This window comes from Thunnus maccoyii, chromosome 23 (genome assembly GCF_910596095.1).
Source record: "Thunnus maccoyii chromosome 23, fThuMac1.1, whole genome shotgun sequence".
NCBI lineage: Eukaryota > Metazoa > Chordata > Actinopteri > Scombriformes > Scombridae > Thunnus > Thunnus maccoyii.
The window spans coordinates 11,212,985-11,230,794 of record NC_056555.1 but is presented as its reverse complement, the minus strand read 5'-3'; the positions used below and the strand labels follow the sequence as shown (position 1 = coordinate 11,230,794).

Sequence of the window (17,810 nt, the reverse complement as noted above, 5' to 3'; positions counted from 1 at the left end):
AGGGAGAGTGACTTAGAGCCTGAAAAACTTTTTAAATACTAATTACTTATTGCTATCTAATTAAAACTTGTCTAAGTGGAAATCTAGATGGAAACAGAAAGGAACATGCTGACAGGATTTTGATCTTATCAATCTACTGTAGGTCCCTTTTAGAAAAAAAAGATCTTAAAGTGGCACTTTGACATTTTGGTTGCAGGTTTTTTTTCCCCCCCTTTTCCCTCTTTAACACACACTACCTTATATATCCCCACTGTGGGGAAAAAGTCTCCATATTTGTCCTTTAGAGATTGTTATCATTTCTCACTTTCCTTTAACAAAGACTTGATTAGCTGTCAAAAAAATCCTTTAGGCACTTAAATGCAAACAGGAGGTGAAAATCTCACTCTCCTTGCAATAAATAATGTGTTGTTGAATTGCCATCTGCCACACAGTGACAAACATCACTGCATCATATACTGTAACAACTGCTGTTAACATGCCGCATAATGAGATTAGCTATCATGGCTATTCTTGGGGACTGCTATCAATAACAACATCTGTTAGCCAAGTTGATCCTCAGAACACAACTTGTCACATAATTAACTTGTCACTCGTTAGTGTGATTACTTTCACAAATAGGCCTCCTACACTTGGCTGGATCGTGTAATATCTTATTTTCCCAAGCATTAGACGAAACAGCGGAGACATTGCTCGAGTTACAGTTTCCCACATCCCCGCTCTGCCGTGTTAATTACGTCTTAATGACCATTACTGACTCATTAATGGATGTTTGGGGATCGTTTAGAGCCGCGCTGACCTCAAACAACTCAAATGCCATTCTATCAATGATGTTCCACCATCTGACTGTAACCTACTCAAATAAGCTTTTCTCAGGTTCAGAAACCTTTTTGAATAATTAACCAGCATGCCTTAAGATTAAAACCACTCACTAAGCATTGCATCAACCATCTTGTTTCCCCCAAAGATTGTTAAGCAAAGGTATTGTTTTTAGTGAGCTCAGAGGTCTTGGCTGAACAGAGATCCTGTGTTTTGCATCAGAGTGCTCACACAAGGAAGTTTGGTCAGGTCTAGAGTATAAGTAAACAATGACAACATTTTCGGTATATGCAAAACAACCCTCGGGTCCTTCGCTTCATTTCTAAGAACTGGCTCAGCTTCAGAATTGATTGTGTAATCATGAGTTTCCTCGGAGATGAAAAGCGGTTTGATCAGTATCTAAGTCGTTCCAGCATGTGTGCCGTCTTAGACAAAGAGACAGCGGTGTAACACTGACTGAAGGTACGGTAAAAGATCATCAACAGGCGCTGACAAAGTGGTGCAATTAAGATGAATCGGGGATCTGACAAAATGTTTGTCTGAGGTGTAAACACACAAGTCAACAGCACTGAAGATGTAACGGGGAGCTAGCAGAAATAGATCACAGCGTTTAACAGCTTGTCATAATCAAACGTAATCATTAAAAATGTAGAAATTCCATGGGAGATTAGGCTCCTGTTTCTCAGAGGGAAATTGGACGTTTGTGTTGATGAGATTTAAAAAGAAAGAAAGAAAAAAAAAGGATGCTGTTTCTTTGCAATTTGATGTTGTTTCCTCTATGGTGATACAGAGGACAAAAAGAGTCAAATTAAAGTGGCAATACATCACACTAGAGACCACTTCTAGATAGTGAATAAATACTATTATTGCTACAGCCTGGTACTTACTATTTCCCTAAAAACCATCACAACAATTCATTATACCACTGATCCAGCACTCTGGAACAACAGCAACCTTGAGACATACAGTTAGGAGAAAAAGTGGTGTTGCTCGACGTCTGCAGACATGTGTGTAACTTAATCTGCCTGAGAGTACTGTATGTAATGGTATATGTATTGGGAGATGATTTACCTGCTCACCACCAGCCACAACCTCCTGCAATACACCACCTGACAGAGAGAAAAAAAAAAAAAAAAAAGCAAATTAACAAAAACTGTCATTCAGGAATTATGACGGGACAGTGCATTGCAAAGATGTACAGTATGTTCTTTGAAGTCCTTATTTCAGCAAAATTATATATACACAATATATATATATTTAAAAAAAAAAAACTTTATATCTAATTAAAATGATAACTGCATTCTCATTTTTCAAACTCTCATATCCTGAGGGCCAATTGGGATGAGTTCTTTTTTTTTCCTCCCATGCGGCTGCAGCCTCCCTCTCTCTCTCTCTCTCTCTCTCTCTACCAGTCTCTCTCCATCAGTCTGTCTCTCTTTCTCTTTCTCTCTCCATCTCTCTGCCTCTCCCTCTCTCTATCTTTCCCTCACTCCACTGTGGCTCAGTGAACTGCTCCTACAGCAATATCCCATCATTACCATCTCCCCAGCTGAGCTTCAGCCAGCCATTATCATGCGGCATTATTAATCTTCTTGTCTTATCAACTTGCAAATCACAAACCATTGAGCCTTATGGCGCGGTTTGGGGTGCGCCGTTATTCATTTTGTAGGTCTACCTAGCCTCCGAGTCTTTCTAATCACCTGACGATTGTCACTCTCTTACTGTTGCCCTGCCCTTCTCCTGGCCCTGGTGCTCTGTAGCACTGGAAAGGATCCAAGTGTTTCACTCTATCTTTTTACTCACACACACTCTCTCTCTCTCTCTCACCTAAACCTACTATGTCTCTTCTTTCTTTAATACACCCACACAGATACTTCCTCTTCCATACTCAGTCTTGGACATGCATACACAGGTGCACCCTGGGTATGTAACCTTAATACTTTTTTGGTACCAGCCGATGTGTCGGTAGCACAAAACTATCAAGTACATATTGAATTCTTGCTCAGATTCATATTCTTCTTTACTTGGTCCTTGGCCAGACATTCTCTGATTTAAACTTTTTTTTGACTGAATTTTTTTGTATGGCTGCTTGTGTTAAGTTAATTTTATTTGGCAACTCTTGTTCAATGAAATAGGGTTTTGTAGAAAACAAGTTTGTATTCCACAAAGTACGGCATAAAAAAAATGTAAAAACTTGTTTTGATTCAGTACTGAAACTCAGTTACTTTGCAAATTAATATCTGATGATACAAACTGTATCATCAGCTCCTACAATATGATACATAGTTTAAAATTAAATTACCCAAATTTATGTAAAACAGAATGATTAAATTGACCACATGCAATATTAAAAGGCTGCTTATGTGTTATTGCATCAGTAATAACATAATAATAACTGACAGGTGTCATTCTGCATATTGGGGACTTCTACCTTTTATACCTTTAGTACATTTTGCAAGTAATACTTATGCATCTTTAAATAAGTTACATTTTTAAAGCAGTACTTCTACTGGTAAGATCTTAAAATTGTAGTATTGCTACTTTTAATGTATGTAAGCAAAGGAATTGAATACTTCTTCCACTACAGACAATACACAGCCCTACACACACTCTTCTGTTTTAGCTTTGCCTCAACTGGCTCTTCGTGTATCATTCTCTTAAACAAAAAAAAGGAAAATAGAAAGACAAAAAATAATTTAAAAAAAACAGGAAGAAAAAAAAGGAGTCGACAGCAAGTTGGATACATTTTATTAATGGGCGAGCATTTGCATGCGTCTGCCCAGAACTGACCCCTTTCCCTGACACATACGTCCACAATGTTCCTGTCATCTCTCCCTCTCTCGCTCTCCCTGCTGATATTAGTATTCGAGAGAGGAACAGAGCTGAGTAGAGAGGCGAACAGAGAGAAAGTTTCTTTAAAGACACACCATTGACCCCTGATTCTTGCTCTCACTTGAGTTTGCTTTTCTTCAGGGCTAAAATATTCACCCTGGAAAATGTGGTGTGGCTATGGCTATGCTACTTGAGGAAAAATGTGTATTAAAAAAATTGCAAGGAATGTGTGTTCGTGTGTGTGTGTGTGTGTGTGTGTGTGTGTGTGTGTGTGTGTGTGTGTGTGTGTGTATCTGAATTTGCATTTCCTTTGAAAACTTTGCATGATAAATTACCTTTTTTCCCCCCATAGCTCATTAAGCACCATACAACAGGTACCAGGCATGAAATATTTAGCAGAAGACAAAGTGTTTCATGTGCTCCTATGGACCCAGCTATTACCCAGGCCTTTCACATAACATCCGCTAAAAACAGCCCACCCTTTGATCTTCATTAATATCGTTTGGTTAAATATTTCAAATATGCTTTCGTATGTTTGATTAACATCTTTCAGAATTATTCAGTAAAACAGAGATTAGCTCTGAATGTTCAACTGCTAATGATGAAATTGCGATTACCCACTCATCGCTATCAATCCAATGACGTTCGGGAAGGAGAGGTAATATTTTATTTGATCAGTAATATACGGCAGTGCATACTGGACAGTTCATGAAACTTCATGTATCAACTTCCCCCATGCATTCAAATATGTGCTTATAAGCCCTGGGTATTAATATTCGCATTGGGTGTATTTTAGAGCACATTTCAGAGCACTGCGTGCTCGACATTGTAATTTCCAAGCTTATCTAATCAATTCTGCAAGCTCCATCGGCCTCATATCAGGCCTTGTGAAAGAAATCAGCTCAGTAGCACCTTCAGAACACTTATAAATAATGAAAAACAGCTTTTAAAAAGAAAGAAGCGCTTAAGGAAAAAAAAATGTTGATTAGAAAAGTGCCTTTTATCCGTGCCTTCAAATCTTTTACATTCCGAAGATGCGGAGGACTCCGGGCAAACCGCGACGAATAAAGTACCCCTATCTGACCAGAAAAAAAAAGAAGTATTAATTTTTTAGATAAAAAGTGCTGACAGCACAGAATAAGCCAGGTGGTATTTGGATATGAGCAGTGAAGATGAGATGAGAGCTCAGAAGATCACTTTCATCTTGTGTATGGAGTTGTCCTTGAAAACTTCTCTGAACTCTGTGCTGTCTGGAGAGCACTGTGTTGCTTATGTTGGCATTTCATTCATTTATCTTTCTTTGTGCGCTGAATGTGTCTGTGAAACTGTGAGACATGTCAAAACCAGAGTTTGACCCAGGAGCCGTGGGTCAGTCGATTCACCAGATGAGTACTTAGTCATCATTTACAAGCAGAGGATGTATGTGTAGCCTTATTGTCTGAGGAGGAGAGAGAGGTGCAACATAGGAGAGAAGGAGATGGAGGAAAAGGGAAAAAATGAAAACTTTTACATGGTTAACAGCATGTGTCCTATTTTGTCATGCTGGTGCTATGCAGGGGTAGGCGGAAGGTGGGCAGGGTGAGTGAAAATACAGAGTTTTTATGCCCATCTATAAATTAGGAGTGGTGGGTTGATGAGCAGTGAAGGAGAGTTGTGTCTTAGCTGAGAGACAGAGAGAAGGGGAGAGAGAAAGAGACAGTGGTAGTATAGCAGCCAGATGATACATTATACACACCTACACACAAACACACACACACACACACACACACACATACCCACAATGATACACTGAGGTCTTGATGACAGTTATCCTGTTAGGCTGTTATAGAAAAGACTGCCAGGCAACACAAACACACACACACACACACACACACACACACACACACACACATACAGACACACACTCACACTGACACACACAGCTGGCAGGCACTGAAGCCCTTGTGCATCTCCTCCGGTGAGGATTTGCATTCTGCTCCTGGCAGGTCGACCGACAAATTGCCCAGGCAGCCGCGGGAGACGGAGGCTCTGGCTGCGGGGAGAGACGCTGCTCAGAAAGTGCCTCATCCGTCTGATACTCTCTGTGGAACCGTTCCTGCATCACACCTCACTTTCCAGAGGCAGGGCTGATAGGGGCGGACAGGCAAGGACTGTCTTTGGAAACTGGAAGGCTGGCGGCCATGGCCGGAGCTTCCCTCCCTAGGGCCAGGACGGGCTCGGAGGCCAGTGTCCCCCCCCTGAGCTCGCCCTAGGCCAGCAGCCCTGGGGCTATCGTTCACAAATCAGCCCCCGTTTTTCCAATCAAAGATGCCGACTGGGGGAAACTGGCCCAAAGTGCTGCTTAGTGCCTTGAATAATTCACCACCCGAAATGTCGTCACACAAATGGACCATCCACTGAAATTAGAGGAAAAAAAGATACCAGGAGACCACCGCAACTCTTGTCCTGACCACACTAATTTCAGAAACACTTATTTAAAAGCAAATTTTAATCTTTAATCAGCTGATAAAATGAATGGCAAAGAAACGGGTTGGGAGATGAGCAAATAGGAAGAATTGCAAGAACTCTGTAACACATCAGGATCAAAGTGATTTTTTTTTCTAATTCCTATATTTTTACATGATTAATGATTGAGGGCAGTTCTGCAGCCCTATTAACAGACTCAAGTTAAATAGGGGTGATGTAAAAAGACTAATGTTGAAACTACTCGTTTTAGACTGAACTCTGTTATAAGATTCTTGCAGTGCTGCATTTAGTAGCTACTTCCCATCAAAGGATGAACTTTAGAAAAGACGTGCTTGGCCCACAAAACAGGACTCAGACTGAAATTAGGATTCAAAATGATTAAAAACTAGGTACTCAGCATTTAGACAAACTTACTACAGTTCACCTCGGGTGTATGTGCACAAAAAGGGAACATATGCTTTCAGAAACACACACACATATACACTCACAGAGATCTACAGAAAGTCCCGTGTGTTTAGGCTAATTAGGGGTTATAATTGTTGCCTATTCACCCTGGTCCGAGTGCTGTGCTGTGCTCCCTGTGTTATGGGCCAAATTACCACCTGATGTCTTCTCCTGTGCGCCCAGAACACCAAGTGTCAACAATTATCGCACCCAGGTGCCCATGGACTGACATGCATGCCTGCCAGACCGAGCCAACCCCACCTATGGGTCCACTCAGGGAGAAAAGAGAGCTGGAAAGAGTTGGAGCTGCGGGGGTGAGGACAGAATGCAGTAGCTTGTGGAGAGAACGTGCAGATAGTTAAGCTGAAGGAGAATGAAGGGAAGGGAATAAGAGGGCGAGAGCAGGTAGGGGAGATGGGTGTGAGAAATAGGGGGACAGAGGAAAAGGAGCAAAAAGAAAAGGACAAGCACCCTCCAAAGTGTCAATGTTACCTACATAGGTGCCAGTCTCTGAGGCATGGCACAGTGGTTTAATAGATGTGTGTGTTTGTGTTCAGTAGGTTCAGTATGTACATTCCAGGCTTCCCCCTTGTGTTTGTTGCCACACTGCCCTCTCTCCTTTTCCTTAATGAGGCTGGACGCGTGGCTGCCTCAGCACCTGCCGTGGGTGGCCACAGGGTTAATCCCGCATGGCTTCCTCTCTCACTTCGTCTTCCGTCTCTCTCTCTGCTATGCCTCTGGGCTGCTGACGGCAGCAGGCACCGTACGAGAGGGCGATGAGGAGGGAGGGGAGGTGACAGGAGGCGCAGATACCCTGGGGTTCCCCCCTCCAGCACAGCAGAATGAGTTGTACCAGACGCCGCTGGATACTTGACAAGCGGACGCCTTCATAAATTACCAAATGAAGATTGATCGTGCACACCCCTCACCTCTTTTTGTGTCACCATACAGGCAGATGTACGCGTAGGCTGGGAGATGCGCGTAAACGTCCATGCATGCACCCGTACAGGCAGATAGTGACACATGGTGATACACAACACAAACACAGGTATCAACACACTCTGTACACACACTGAGTCATCTGCAACTGCCCTTGCTTGTTGTCAGGCCCCAGGTAAAAGTGAACTGGCTGCTTCATGGTCTACCAGTTAAGATAAAACAGTCAGTCAGTCACACTGGTGATGCAGACTCCATTACAGGACCTGTCAGCAAGGCCAAAAGAAGCTGTTTTATTTATGGAGGGGCAAAACAACTGAGGAAACTCCAAGGATGGTATGAATGTGCATGTGCCCTCAAATCAGTTCGCACTCTCTTGCGAAAGCACACACGGACACACATGGACACGCATGCATACACAAACACACTATAGCAGATGTTAAAATGTATAGCCTCTGCATGACTAACCCTAACATCAGTGTATGCTGTGCTGAATGAACGACATTTCTATCCTTCTTACTCAAGTGGATAAAGGGGTGGATTTCAGTGCAAGGACCAGGGCCATTCACCTGAGATTGATGCCTCTCCATTTGATGCGTAAAGATCATCTACGTCAAGCTGCCCCACCCGTCAGTGTCCTGTACGCTCTTAGAAACCATCCGCATCAGCAGAACGTCCACAACACACACACACACAGACACGGCACTCACAGAAGTTAATCGACTTGCGAAATCACAATCAGAACATTGTCTCTCACTCACACACACAGACACACACTCTCTCGCTCTTCCTATTTCTCTCGTACATTTTTCCAGGGACAGTAACCTTGCCTTCTAAGTTGCTTACTCAACAGACCTTGTTACGGTGTGAGCGCTTTACTACTCCTGCCTCCGCTGAAAGGTCAGCACTGTCGCAGCCGATCTCATTTCAATGGGGGCCTGCTCCGTTATGATCGGGCCATTATCATAAGCTGATTCACAAATTGGTGCAGTAAGGGATGATGGGTTGGGGGCTGTGAGGTGCTAGGTCAGTGAATACGAGATAGAAGGGAAATGTGCAAATGGTTATGCAGCACATACAGACAACAAACTAGCCTTGGTCAGAAGGGTGAGTGCCTGTCTCTGACATTGCCTGTCTCCCATCTCCTATCTGCACTCCTCGTCATGGACTGTGCCGGTAAATTGGCAGCGCTCCAATGAGAGACAGAGACAGAGAAGAAAGAGAGGGAGACGGTGGAAAAAAGAGAAGTGTAACCTCCTTACTCCCTCCTTAAAGGAGCCTTTTACATGTGTAGACACACTAGAATGACTTGAGGGCCTGTCAGCAAGCTGAGAAAGGAGCTGAAGAGAGGAGGAAGAGAGGAAAGAAAAGTCAAATAAATCTGACTGATACTTTCCTCCGTCGGTTGGCCAAAATGCCAGATGCAATGTAAATCATGATGCGCTGACTGTCCGTCCCGGCCGAGCTGACATTACCCCACCAGCTGTCTCCGCTTTACGATTTGGCCAATCATCTCATCCAGAGGCACAGGCGTAGAGATTGATGTTTATTCAGAACCGGCCGACATATTTCAGTTACACAAGCAGCGAAAGAGACACTTTAACATTAGTCAAGCCCCTGTAACTGAACCCAGGATAATTTAATATGCCATATAGGGGACACGAGGAGACTGAAAAGGTTTCCAGCATATCCATTTATCTCTACCCTTTCTAAAACAGTGGCCAGGAAAGTTTAGAGAGGGTCAAGTTCATGGTTCCTAATGGTATGACATGCCTTAATATTCCTCTTAAATATTAATACTGTGCACGTTTGATTTCCACACAGTTACTCTAATGTGCCATAAAGGGCGCCCATTCAGACCTTATAGGCTGCATGTGTGAGGTCGAACTCTTGAGGTGTGCAGTAATGACAGTTATGAAAATCTAACAAATGTGCCGATTGTGTTTCTGGCATAAAGTCAGCACTGCCTAAATTCTGTCCAGGTGGAACTGCATACTTTGTTCCAAGAGCTTGCCACCCCAAGAAAAAAACAGCTATTCTGAGAGCAATTGGGGAAATGGTGGAATGTATAATGTCATGGCCATAATAAGCAGTATTATTACAACTATTAAACTGAAGTCATAAGTCAGGTTCAAATGGACAAAATGGGAGGGACAAGGCAGCCAAACAGAGAATTGAAATGGCAAAAAAAGGACAAATTCCTTTGGCTTTCTTCTGGAGCAGCATATATTAGCGACAGTGTACTGTATTGTGGCCCGGCTTTGACCCTTGGGAGTGCGCTGACTTCACCCAGCCATCAAAACTACGCAACCTCTTGTATATTTCCACAGGTGATCAGTTAAAAAATGTTCCAAAAGCTCGCGTCTGTCTGTAATGAATTACAGTCCGCTGTCATTTCCTCCATACACATCCTCCATCTCTACGTAATCAAACCTCTGAGTAAAGAGATGAGAAGACAAGAAATAAAAAAAATATATGTATAAATAAACCCCGCAAAGCCAGAATGTCTCTCTGCTCAACACAGAAATAACGGCAAGTTTAAATAATTCTGGAGAGCTGGCTGGCCAATAAATTTCCGAGCAGAGGTTAATTTAGTGAGGGAAAACCTCGCCGCAATTACCTTGTTCGATGCCTCCCCTCCGAATGCCCTCAGGGCCCCGTCTGAAATGTCACCCAGGAGGAGGGATGGAGGGCTGGAGGTTTGGCAGGATGGAGACCCACCTTAGGTTGCAGCCATGAAAAACAAGGTAATCAGGACAGGCTAAATGCTACCAACAATGGAGTCCTATTAGTGTCTATCACCAGTGTGGGTGAAATTTTTCCTCTGATAATCATCCTCTCCCTTATAATTTTCATCAGATTTTCTATATAAATTAACTTTAAAGAGCACAGAGACATCAGGGAATTGTGGAAAAAGATGCAAATAAAGAGAGACAAAGATGTAAAACTGAATCAAATGTGCTAATATGATTTTAATAATAGCCGCAAAAAAAAGCTAATACAGAAATCATAATCGCATTAGTAATGCATACAGACCAACTGCTTTCTTCCTGTTTCAAATGGCATACATTTATATTTTCGTACCATGACAGGAGATGTCACGCAGTTAGTGACTTACCCTGGGTCCTATTTCATGTGATTTTGTGGATCAGTGACAGAATGACTCCCCACTCCCTTCATCATCCACCACGCTTGCCTGCCAATACACAGGACTCCATCTTTATCACACTCCCATAAGCTCTGGGCCTGGCTTGCTATATCTACTGCTGAGATCTGGGATGCCTGTAATTACCACACTATCTTCATCTACTCAAATCAGCCTGATCCAAATCTTTATTTCCCCGAGGCCCCGAACAGGCTCCTAGCTAGCTCTTACCTCCCAGGAAGACACAGCCAACGTCTGTGCTTTTTAATCAGGCCTCGACTCAAGCTGTTCCAGCAGAGAGGAAAAAGACGGTCAAGCTGTGCCAGTGGCTTTTAGAAGGTGAAAGGTTCCAACAAAGTTTTTGCCCAAATATAAACACTGACAAGCTGTTAATTCAAACGTTGCACATGTGTTAGTCAGCTTGGCAGCTGGGAGTAAAATTTTTTTAAATTGTTTCATGACACACAGTTGTCTGATTTTTCCATCTGGACTTTGTTGTTTGAGTCATTAGTGAGCTATGGTGCCCTCTAATATTATACAGTACTAATGGCACAACAAGGAATTAGCAGAACTGAGATCTAATTTAATTAAGCACCTCAGCTTTACAGGGAGAAATCTTTTGGCCAGGCATGCTAATATTAGCTGAAATAAACATGTTTCCCGTGTCCCATGTTTCAATGTCAGTGTGTAATAAAAAAAAATAATCTAGAATCCAAGAGAGGAAGAAGCTCATTTGCACTTCAGAGCTCGATTTAGTAATCTCTGCAGGCCTTTGCTTATTTGCCCATCGCTTCCCCGCCCTTCTGCATTAAATGCTAACAAACCCAAACTGCAGGAGTCCAAAGGCCCCGCATTAGAATTTATAAACAGTTTAAAAGAGACATAAGCAAAGGCGTTTATACAAACACCATCAATATTTCACAATTCATAACATTTTCCCTCTCATGTACAGTTAAATCCTTATCTGGAAATAAACGGCGCTTTAAGATGATCGGTTTAGCTAATTAATTGTGACTGTTTATGAAATTTTCTCTAGTGGGTTGCGAAGCCGCCCCTTTCCTTCTTTAAGAGAGAAAACATGTCCACTGAGGCTTTTAATGGAGTATGTACAAATAAAAATCAGCCTATTTGATCAGCCTTCAGAGTATTGGGGGTACATTCAATGAATGTGTCAGTCTGAAGTCTTTTCACTGTCTAAGAAATTACTCTTAAACCTATGAAAATATGTGATATATTGTAAGAGCTGTAGCCTGTCTGGTGCTTCAGGAGAAAGCGTGTTTTCATTTTGTGCTATGCGGAGTTGAAACAGACATTTCAAAGGGGAAGTAGGCTGATTTTAGCTACAAGTATAGACAAAACAAAATGTTCTTTATCATGGAATAATCTCATCCTAGAAGACAGTGAAAAAACACGTAAAACTCACCTCATTTACAAAGTAACAGCCCAGCATTTTATTTGACACACAGAAAGGACAAAAAGTGCATGTACCTCAGTGAATGTGAGCCAAATAAATTAGACAAGCAGCTTGAGCAAACCCAAAGGTCTAATTAGGTACACAAATTCAAAGGACATAATGTATGAGGAGGATGAGGGAAATGGTAGGTTAATGCCGCGCAAAGCAGGAACTCACCCGCTGATTTGGGCCCAGAGTGCGGGAGAGCGCGAGAGTGTGCAGCATCCTGAAGGAGCTTTTGAAGTGAGCATTGTAGTAGAGGCCCCTACTACAAATCACCTCCTCGCTGCTCAGACTGAGCACTGCCCAAACACCCACACTCTAGACACACACATGCAGACACATATACGCTTAAGTGCATGCATACTTGCGGCCAGACACACACGAGCTCGGCGTAATATTAAGGAGTGAGAAGTGAAAATAACGAGAGGAGAGCAGAGGAGATGAGAGAGAATAATGGAAAGAGTGGGTACTCTCTCCTAGGTAGCACACTATGGGGGATAGCCATTTGTTTTTTTTTTTACTGGGTATGGAAAATGGTAAATAGACTGCTCATGTGCTCTGTGAGGACAGTCTCCTGTGTACACGGGGGCATGTTTGGATGTGTGCCTCCTCTTGCTAATGCATCACTTATTTTTTTTTTTTGTGTCTGCTGTGTGATTGCGATGCTAATCAAAGCCAAACGCCTACCGCAGAGGGATAACGCCTTACATCTCTTAACACGGCACAGGTGGCACCGCTGAAGGGAAAAATAAAGACCCATGAAATCCTTCTCCTCCTCCTGCTCCTCATTCCTTCTCTCTCAGGTGGACCGCTCATTAAAAGATTGCTGTACAGCAGGTGTTCGGTCACAGAGCGCTGAAGGAGAGGGTGCTTGAAGTGGCAGAAATCACAAAGTGGATCAGAAGGCCGTTGCATGTGTAGGTGCGTCAATAGGGGAATGCAAACACACACACACACACACACACACACAAATATGCATTCAGCGTGGATACACACATACTAAAGAAGGGAAACACAGGAATCCTGTAAGTGCACACAAACACATTCAGGGGGGTAGTGAACATCTGCTTGGGGCAGGTCCCTGTAGATCTGACTAGCAGAGTCCTCCCTGGCCCAGTGTGGCCTGCTTGGGTGGGCGTGTTGTCGCTGAGATTCACACATGCACAAACACACGTAGAATGAGAACTGAGGAAGATGCTGAGAGAAAAAGCAAGAAATAATTATATTAAGACTTAAAGACATAAAGAAAGAAAGAAAAGTTTGAACGAAAGAAAGAAGAACAGGAAGACAGAAAGACGGATCGACCGAAAGAAAGAAAGTCACAGTTGAGGGCCCATGCGGAGAGACACCGAAGAGTCTCCTTCACACCGCAGATGTCAGTTGACACCACAGCTATCATGCTCTCTCGCCACATTATGATAATGCAATAAACCCTGTAGAAAGGCAAGTCACAATAGTTGTAATTTCCCCTCTCCTGCTTAGGCTTCATGTAAATGCTGCCGTCTGGCTCCATAGGGGGGCCGGAGTGCAGCCTGCGCTACTCTGCGCTGCACCAAAGAGATAATAGCAAATGTGTTTGCAGGGGATGCTATTTTTACGCAGGGATGCCAGATCCCATTCCTTCAGCACATTTTTTTTTTTTTTTTTCCTGTTAGACGATTATTTCCTTTCCCTTTCCTCCCTCCTATCCCATCCTGCACGCCCGTTTCAATTAATATTCAGCCAAAGTATGTATGAAAGTACAAAAATCAATTTATCATGCTTCAGAATCAAGTCTGCTGTTCTTTTGTGATGGTGTGACAGTGGTTTACATACGCTGGTTAGATCGTTGAGACCCTGTCTTGCATTGTAGTCAGCTTTTGTCTTCCATCAGTCCCAGGAAGGTTGCTGTCTTGTCTTTGCAATGTCAGGGCTCTGACACCCCGTGGATGTGTTTGTGCAGGCATCCAACATGTGTGTGTGCAAGCTCGTATGTGGACCACTTGTTATTCCCAGGGTTAGAGCTCACTGAGGCCTGTGTCTCTGTGTGTTTACAGCTCCGGGGGCTTGTTGCCTCCTGACTACAAGAAAGACTGATGAATAAATAACATCCAACTCTCTCTAGCTCTCTCTCACTCTCTCTGAGGCCTTGAAGTTTATGTGTGTCTGTGTGTGTGTGTGTGTGTGTGTACACATGTGTGCCTGTACCTGTATATGTGTTTTTGTGTGCACGATGTGTATGTGTACAAGCATTTCTGTTTGTGACCGCATGTGTCACATTGTGTGTGTGTGTGTTTGTGTCTTCGGCATCTCTCAGTGGACCAGCCTCTCCTTCATCTTGCTGATTCCTGGCCCCTCTTGGCAGGAAGCCGTCAGAGAGCATTCCCTCTCTGACGGAGCCAGGGACAAACACACCGATGGAGGGAAAAACATCCTCTTTATCCTAGACATCAGTGGGAATATGCAGAGGGCTATGGGTGTGCACATACTTGTGCGTGCGCTGTGTTAGGTGAAGTGAAACACTCCAGGAGATCGAGAGGAAAGAGAGTTATCTAGAGAAAAAGAGGAATGCATTAAAGAGTGCGCCTATTGAGCGACACTACTACGAGGCTCCAACCTCTTTCCCCACATGAGGCCTTCATTAACTCATTGCCTGCTAATTAAAGTGCAGCACACTACCTAAATGCCATTTATTTATCCTTACTGGACACACCAATACATGCATGTACACAGTCTGCATGTTATTGGCTTGGTGAAGGAAATCACAGGAAGGCAATGAGAGTTAATGCCACAACCAACAAATAAAAGCCTCTTTCCAAGTATAATCTTTAAATGATTTCTGCAATGGCTATAAAAGAGTCTCTTGTTAGCACTATAGCAGCTAGATATTCATTTGTCTCTTGCGGCTGCTTATGAAACGTGAGCAGTAGGGGGGGAAGTGGTTTTATTTACATGGCATTATGTTACATCAAGTGGTTGTGCTCAATTAGGGAAGCCATCACAATGGTTTTAAGTCTCTAATACAGTCTGCTGAAAGGGACCATGACTTGCTAATAGGGTGTAATTCCTTTTGTATCTGTTTCCATGTGCAGCGGTCGGGAGGGAGAGGAGAAGAGGAGGAGGGCAAATCCGTATCATCAGTAAAAACAATGCATCAATTAAGCAATTAGCGAGGAACAAACTGGGCAGCTTTCCAAACCCTCCCAATAAGGCACTGTGCCAAGGGGGCTTGTAATGTTCATTATACCCACATCACAGAGATGGGAAGAGAGAGAGAGAGAGAGAGAGAGAGAGAAACAGGCAGAGAGAGAGTGAAAGAGAGAGGAAGAGAGAGGCTTGCCTTTCATTTGTAAAGTGGAGGCATTTGTCTGCCAGCATGGAGACGTTTTGTTCCGCCAGATGTGCTTTTTAGCGAGGCCACATGGTCGGTCAAGGCTGGGGAGAAGGTGTGTGTGAGTGCCAGCGCATGAGTGTGTACGTGTGTCGTGTGTATGAAGGGGGGGGGGGACACACCAAACGGCCTCTTCGCTGCCATCTGATTAATTAAGACTTGAAAGGGGCCCAGTGGCAGCAGGGTTTTAATTGTGGTAATTGGGGTTAATAAGGTGCCATTACACGCGCTGATCACAAGTATTGTTTCATCCAGACGGGCAAATTGAGCGGGGTTAAACACTGATGGTAGAAAGGATGGGAGGAAAAGGGGAAAGAGGTGGTGAGGGGGAGGAGAGGGGAGGGAGACTTGGCAGTCATACATGCCACTTGTTTCTGCATGTTAACACCATGTAGCCCCTGTCGGGAGCTGAAAGGCTAATATACTGGAAACTACCAGCGAAGGTTTTAGCTAATCAGCAAACCTTTCATTGTTTTCAAACTTGGAATTACTGTTTCTGTAACTCAGGGTTTGACCCAGTGGTTCAAAATATGCAGACTAATTACAGAATGGCACATTTATCTGAAATTTCTTACTAGCACCTGTATTGTCATTAGCAGCATTATCAGGCGCTGCAAAAACAGCTTCATAGAAGTGTCGCTATTGTCATCTTTAAATGCAAAATGTTCATAAAAAAAAAAAAAAAGGATACCAAATCAATATTTTTGTTAATGACTTACTTTGCTGAGTATAAACATTTCACACAAACAAGCATTTCTACAAAAAATCTATTTAAAAATTGTCCTCAAATGCTCTAAATGCAGTGTTTGGTGTTGTGTTACAACACCTGCCATTCAGGAAGTTCATTATACGCTCAATACTACAGTATTACTAGTTTTGCATAGTTTTGATTTTAAATTGTTTGCACACATTGAACTAAAATGCGGAGGCAAACACTTGTGGCTATAATTGAGTTAGAAAAACTGGCATCCTTTCTGCAATCCAATAAACACACTCTTTCCAATTTCAGTTCAGTTTCTGACACTCTGGCAGCCACTTTCCTCAGACCTGTACGACAACATCAGCTAACATCAACAGAAGCAGCTCTTACTTCGCCATAAAAAATATCAAGAAATCAAATTAAATGCACTACACAGATAAAGTGAAAATGCACCACCGTGCAACATTTTTCCTCCCAGCAACTGCAAACCTTGCTAGATTATCCTATTAGGCTGAGTAGATGCCACATTTGCTTGACATTCTCCCACACAGTTACGGCAGAGAACACCTGTTTAGCGAATGAGTGAAATTATTTGGATAGACACATGCACTTTGTACTCTCAGACTGTCTTCAGGTCACGATAGATGAAATATGAGTTACTGTAAGTGATGCGAAGATGAGAAATTCATTCAAAATAAACTCTATAGATGCAGAGAAAACCCCTGCTAATTTTTCTCTTGTCTGATGTGTGATGTGTACTGTTGCACCTTGAGCTCTTTACGACTGAGATATTTTTGAGTCAGGAAGTCAAAAGTGTTTTTTTGCCATCAATCTACTGTGGACTTGTTCCTGTAAGGCCACTTAAAAGCTTCAGTTTTAACTGAATCAGTGTCTGCTGATTATTTGTAACACAGACATGAGGAGGACAAAGTTCCAGCCTCACAGATGATAAAAATGGGAAAAAAATGTGCCAGACAGAGGTGAAATATTGTGTGATATTTAACGTCCTCAGTTTTTTTTTCCCCCTGTTGGAAAGATGCATATATCCTTTATCTCTTCCAGAAAACAATGAACTGCATTATATCCCCCCTCCCACTATGGCGAGTCATTTTGGTTGTGCCTGAGTGATTTGAGCTAACTTGGCAAAGCTCTGCGGAGTGTCTTCTTCACCTGCTGACAGCCAGCAAAGACAGAAGAGAGAGAGACAATGATTGGGACAGAGAGTAAGCCAGAGACCGACAGAGACGGACGAAAAAAGAAAGCAAAGAGACAGATCATCCCTGGTGGTGTTGTGCTGTCCTGTGGTCTACCTTTCTGTCAGGTTGCCCAGTGGAGAGACGAAAGAACGCTGGGCCAATTAATCAAAGTCAGATGTGGCTGGATGCCTGGAGTCACTCATGATCCCTGTTCTGCCCCTCCCTAAACATCCCACACACACACACACACACACACACAAACACACAGCACAGACTCTTTCTCTCTTTCCTCTGCTCTCATGCCATTTCTCTGGCTGTCTGTGTCTGGGTGCTACAGTGAGAATACATGCACAAAAGACATATGCATACCCCTCTACCCACCAACTCCTACCTTCTGCACACAGAACAGTATTTCTCCCACATGACACACACACACACACACACAATGT

General features: G+C 43.1%; 1 protein-coding gene across 7 annotated transcripts in view; it reads right to left on the bottom strand.

Annotated features, from left to right (window-relative positions):
• mdfic (MyoD family inhibitor domain containing) overlaps positions 1-17,810 on the bottom strand; it is a 221,007-nt gene that overhangs the window by 113,539 nt on the left and 89,658 nt on the right. For all 7 annotated transcript variants that reach the window (XR_006093793.1, XM_042402697.1, XM_042402696.1 and 4 more), the window contains exon 5: positions 1,888-1,925. Coding sequence is in view for 6 of the 7 variants with exons in the window: in XM_042402697.1 (XP_042258631.1) it covers positions 1,888-1,925 (38 nt within the window). In the remaining variant the exon portion in view is untranslated. The remainder of the gene's footprint in view (positions 1-1,887; positions 1,926-17,810) is intronic.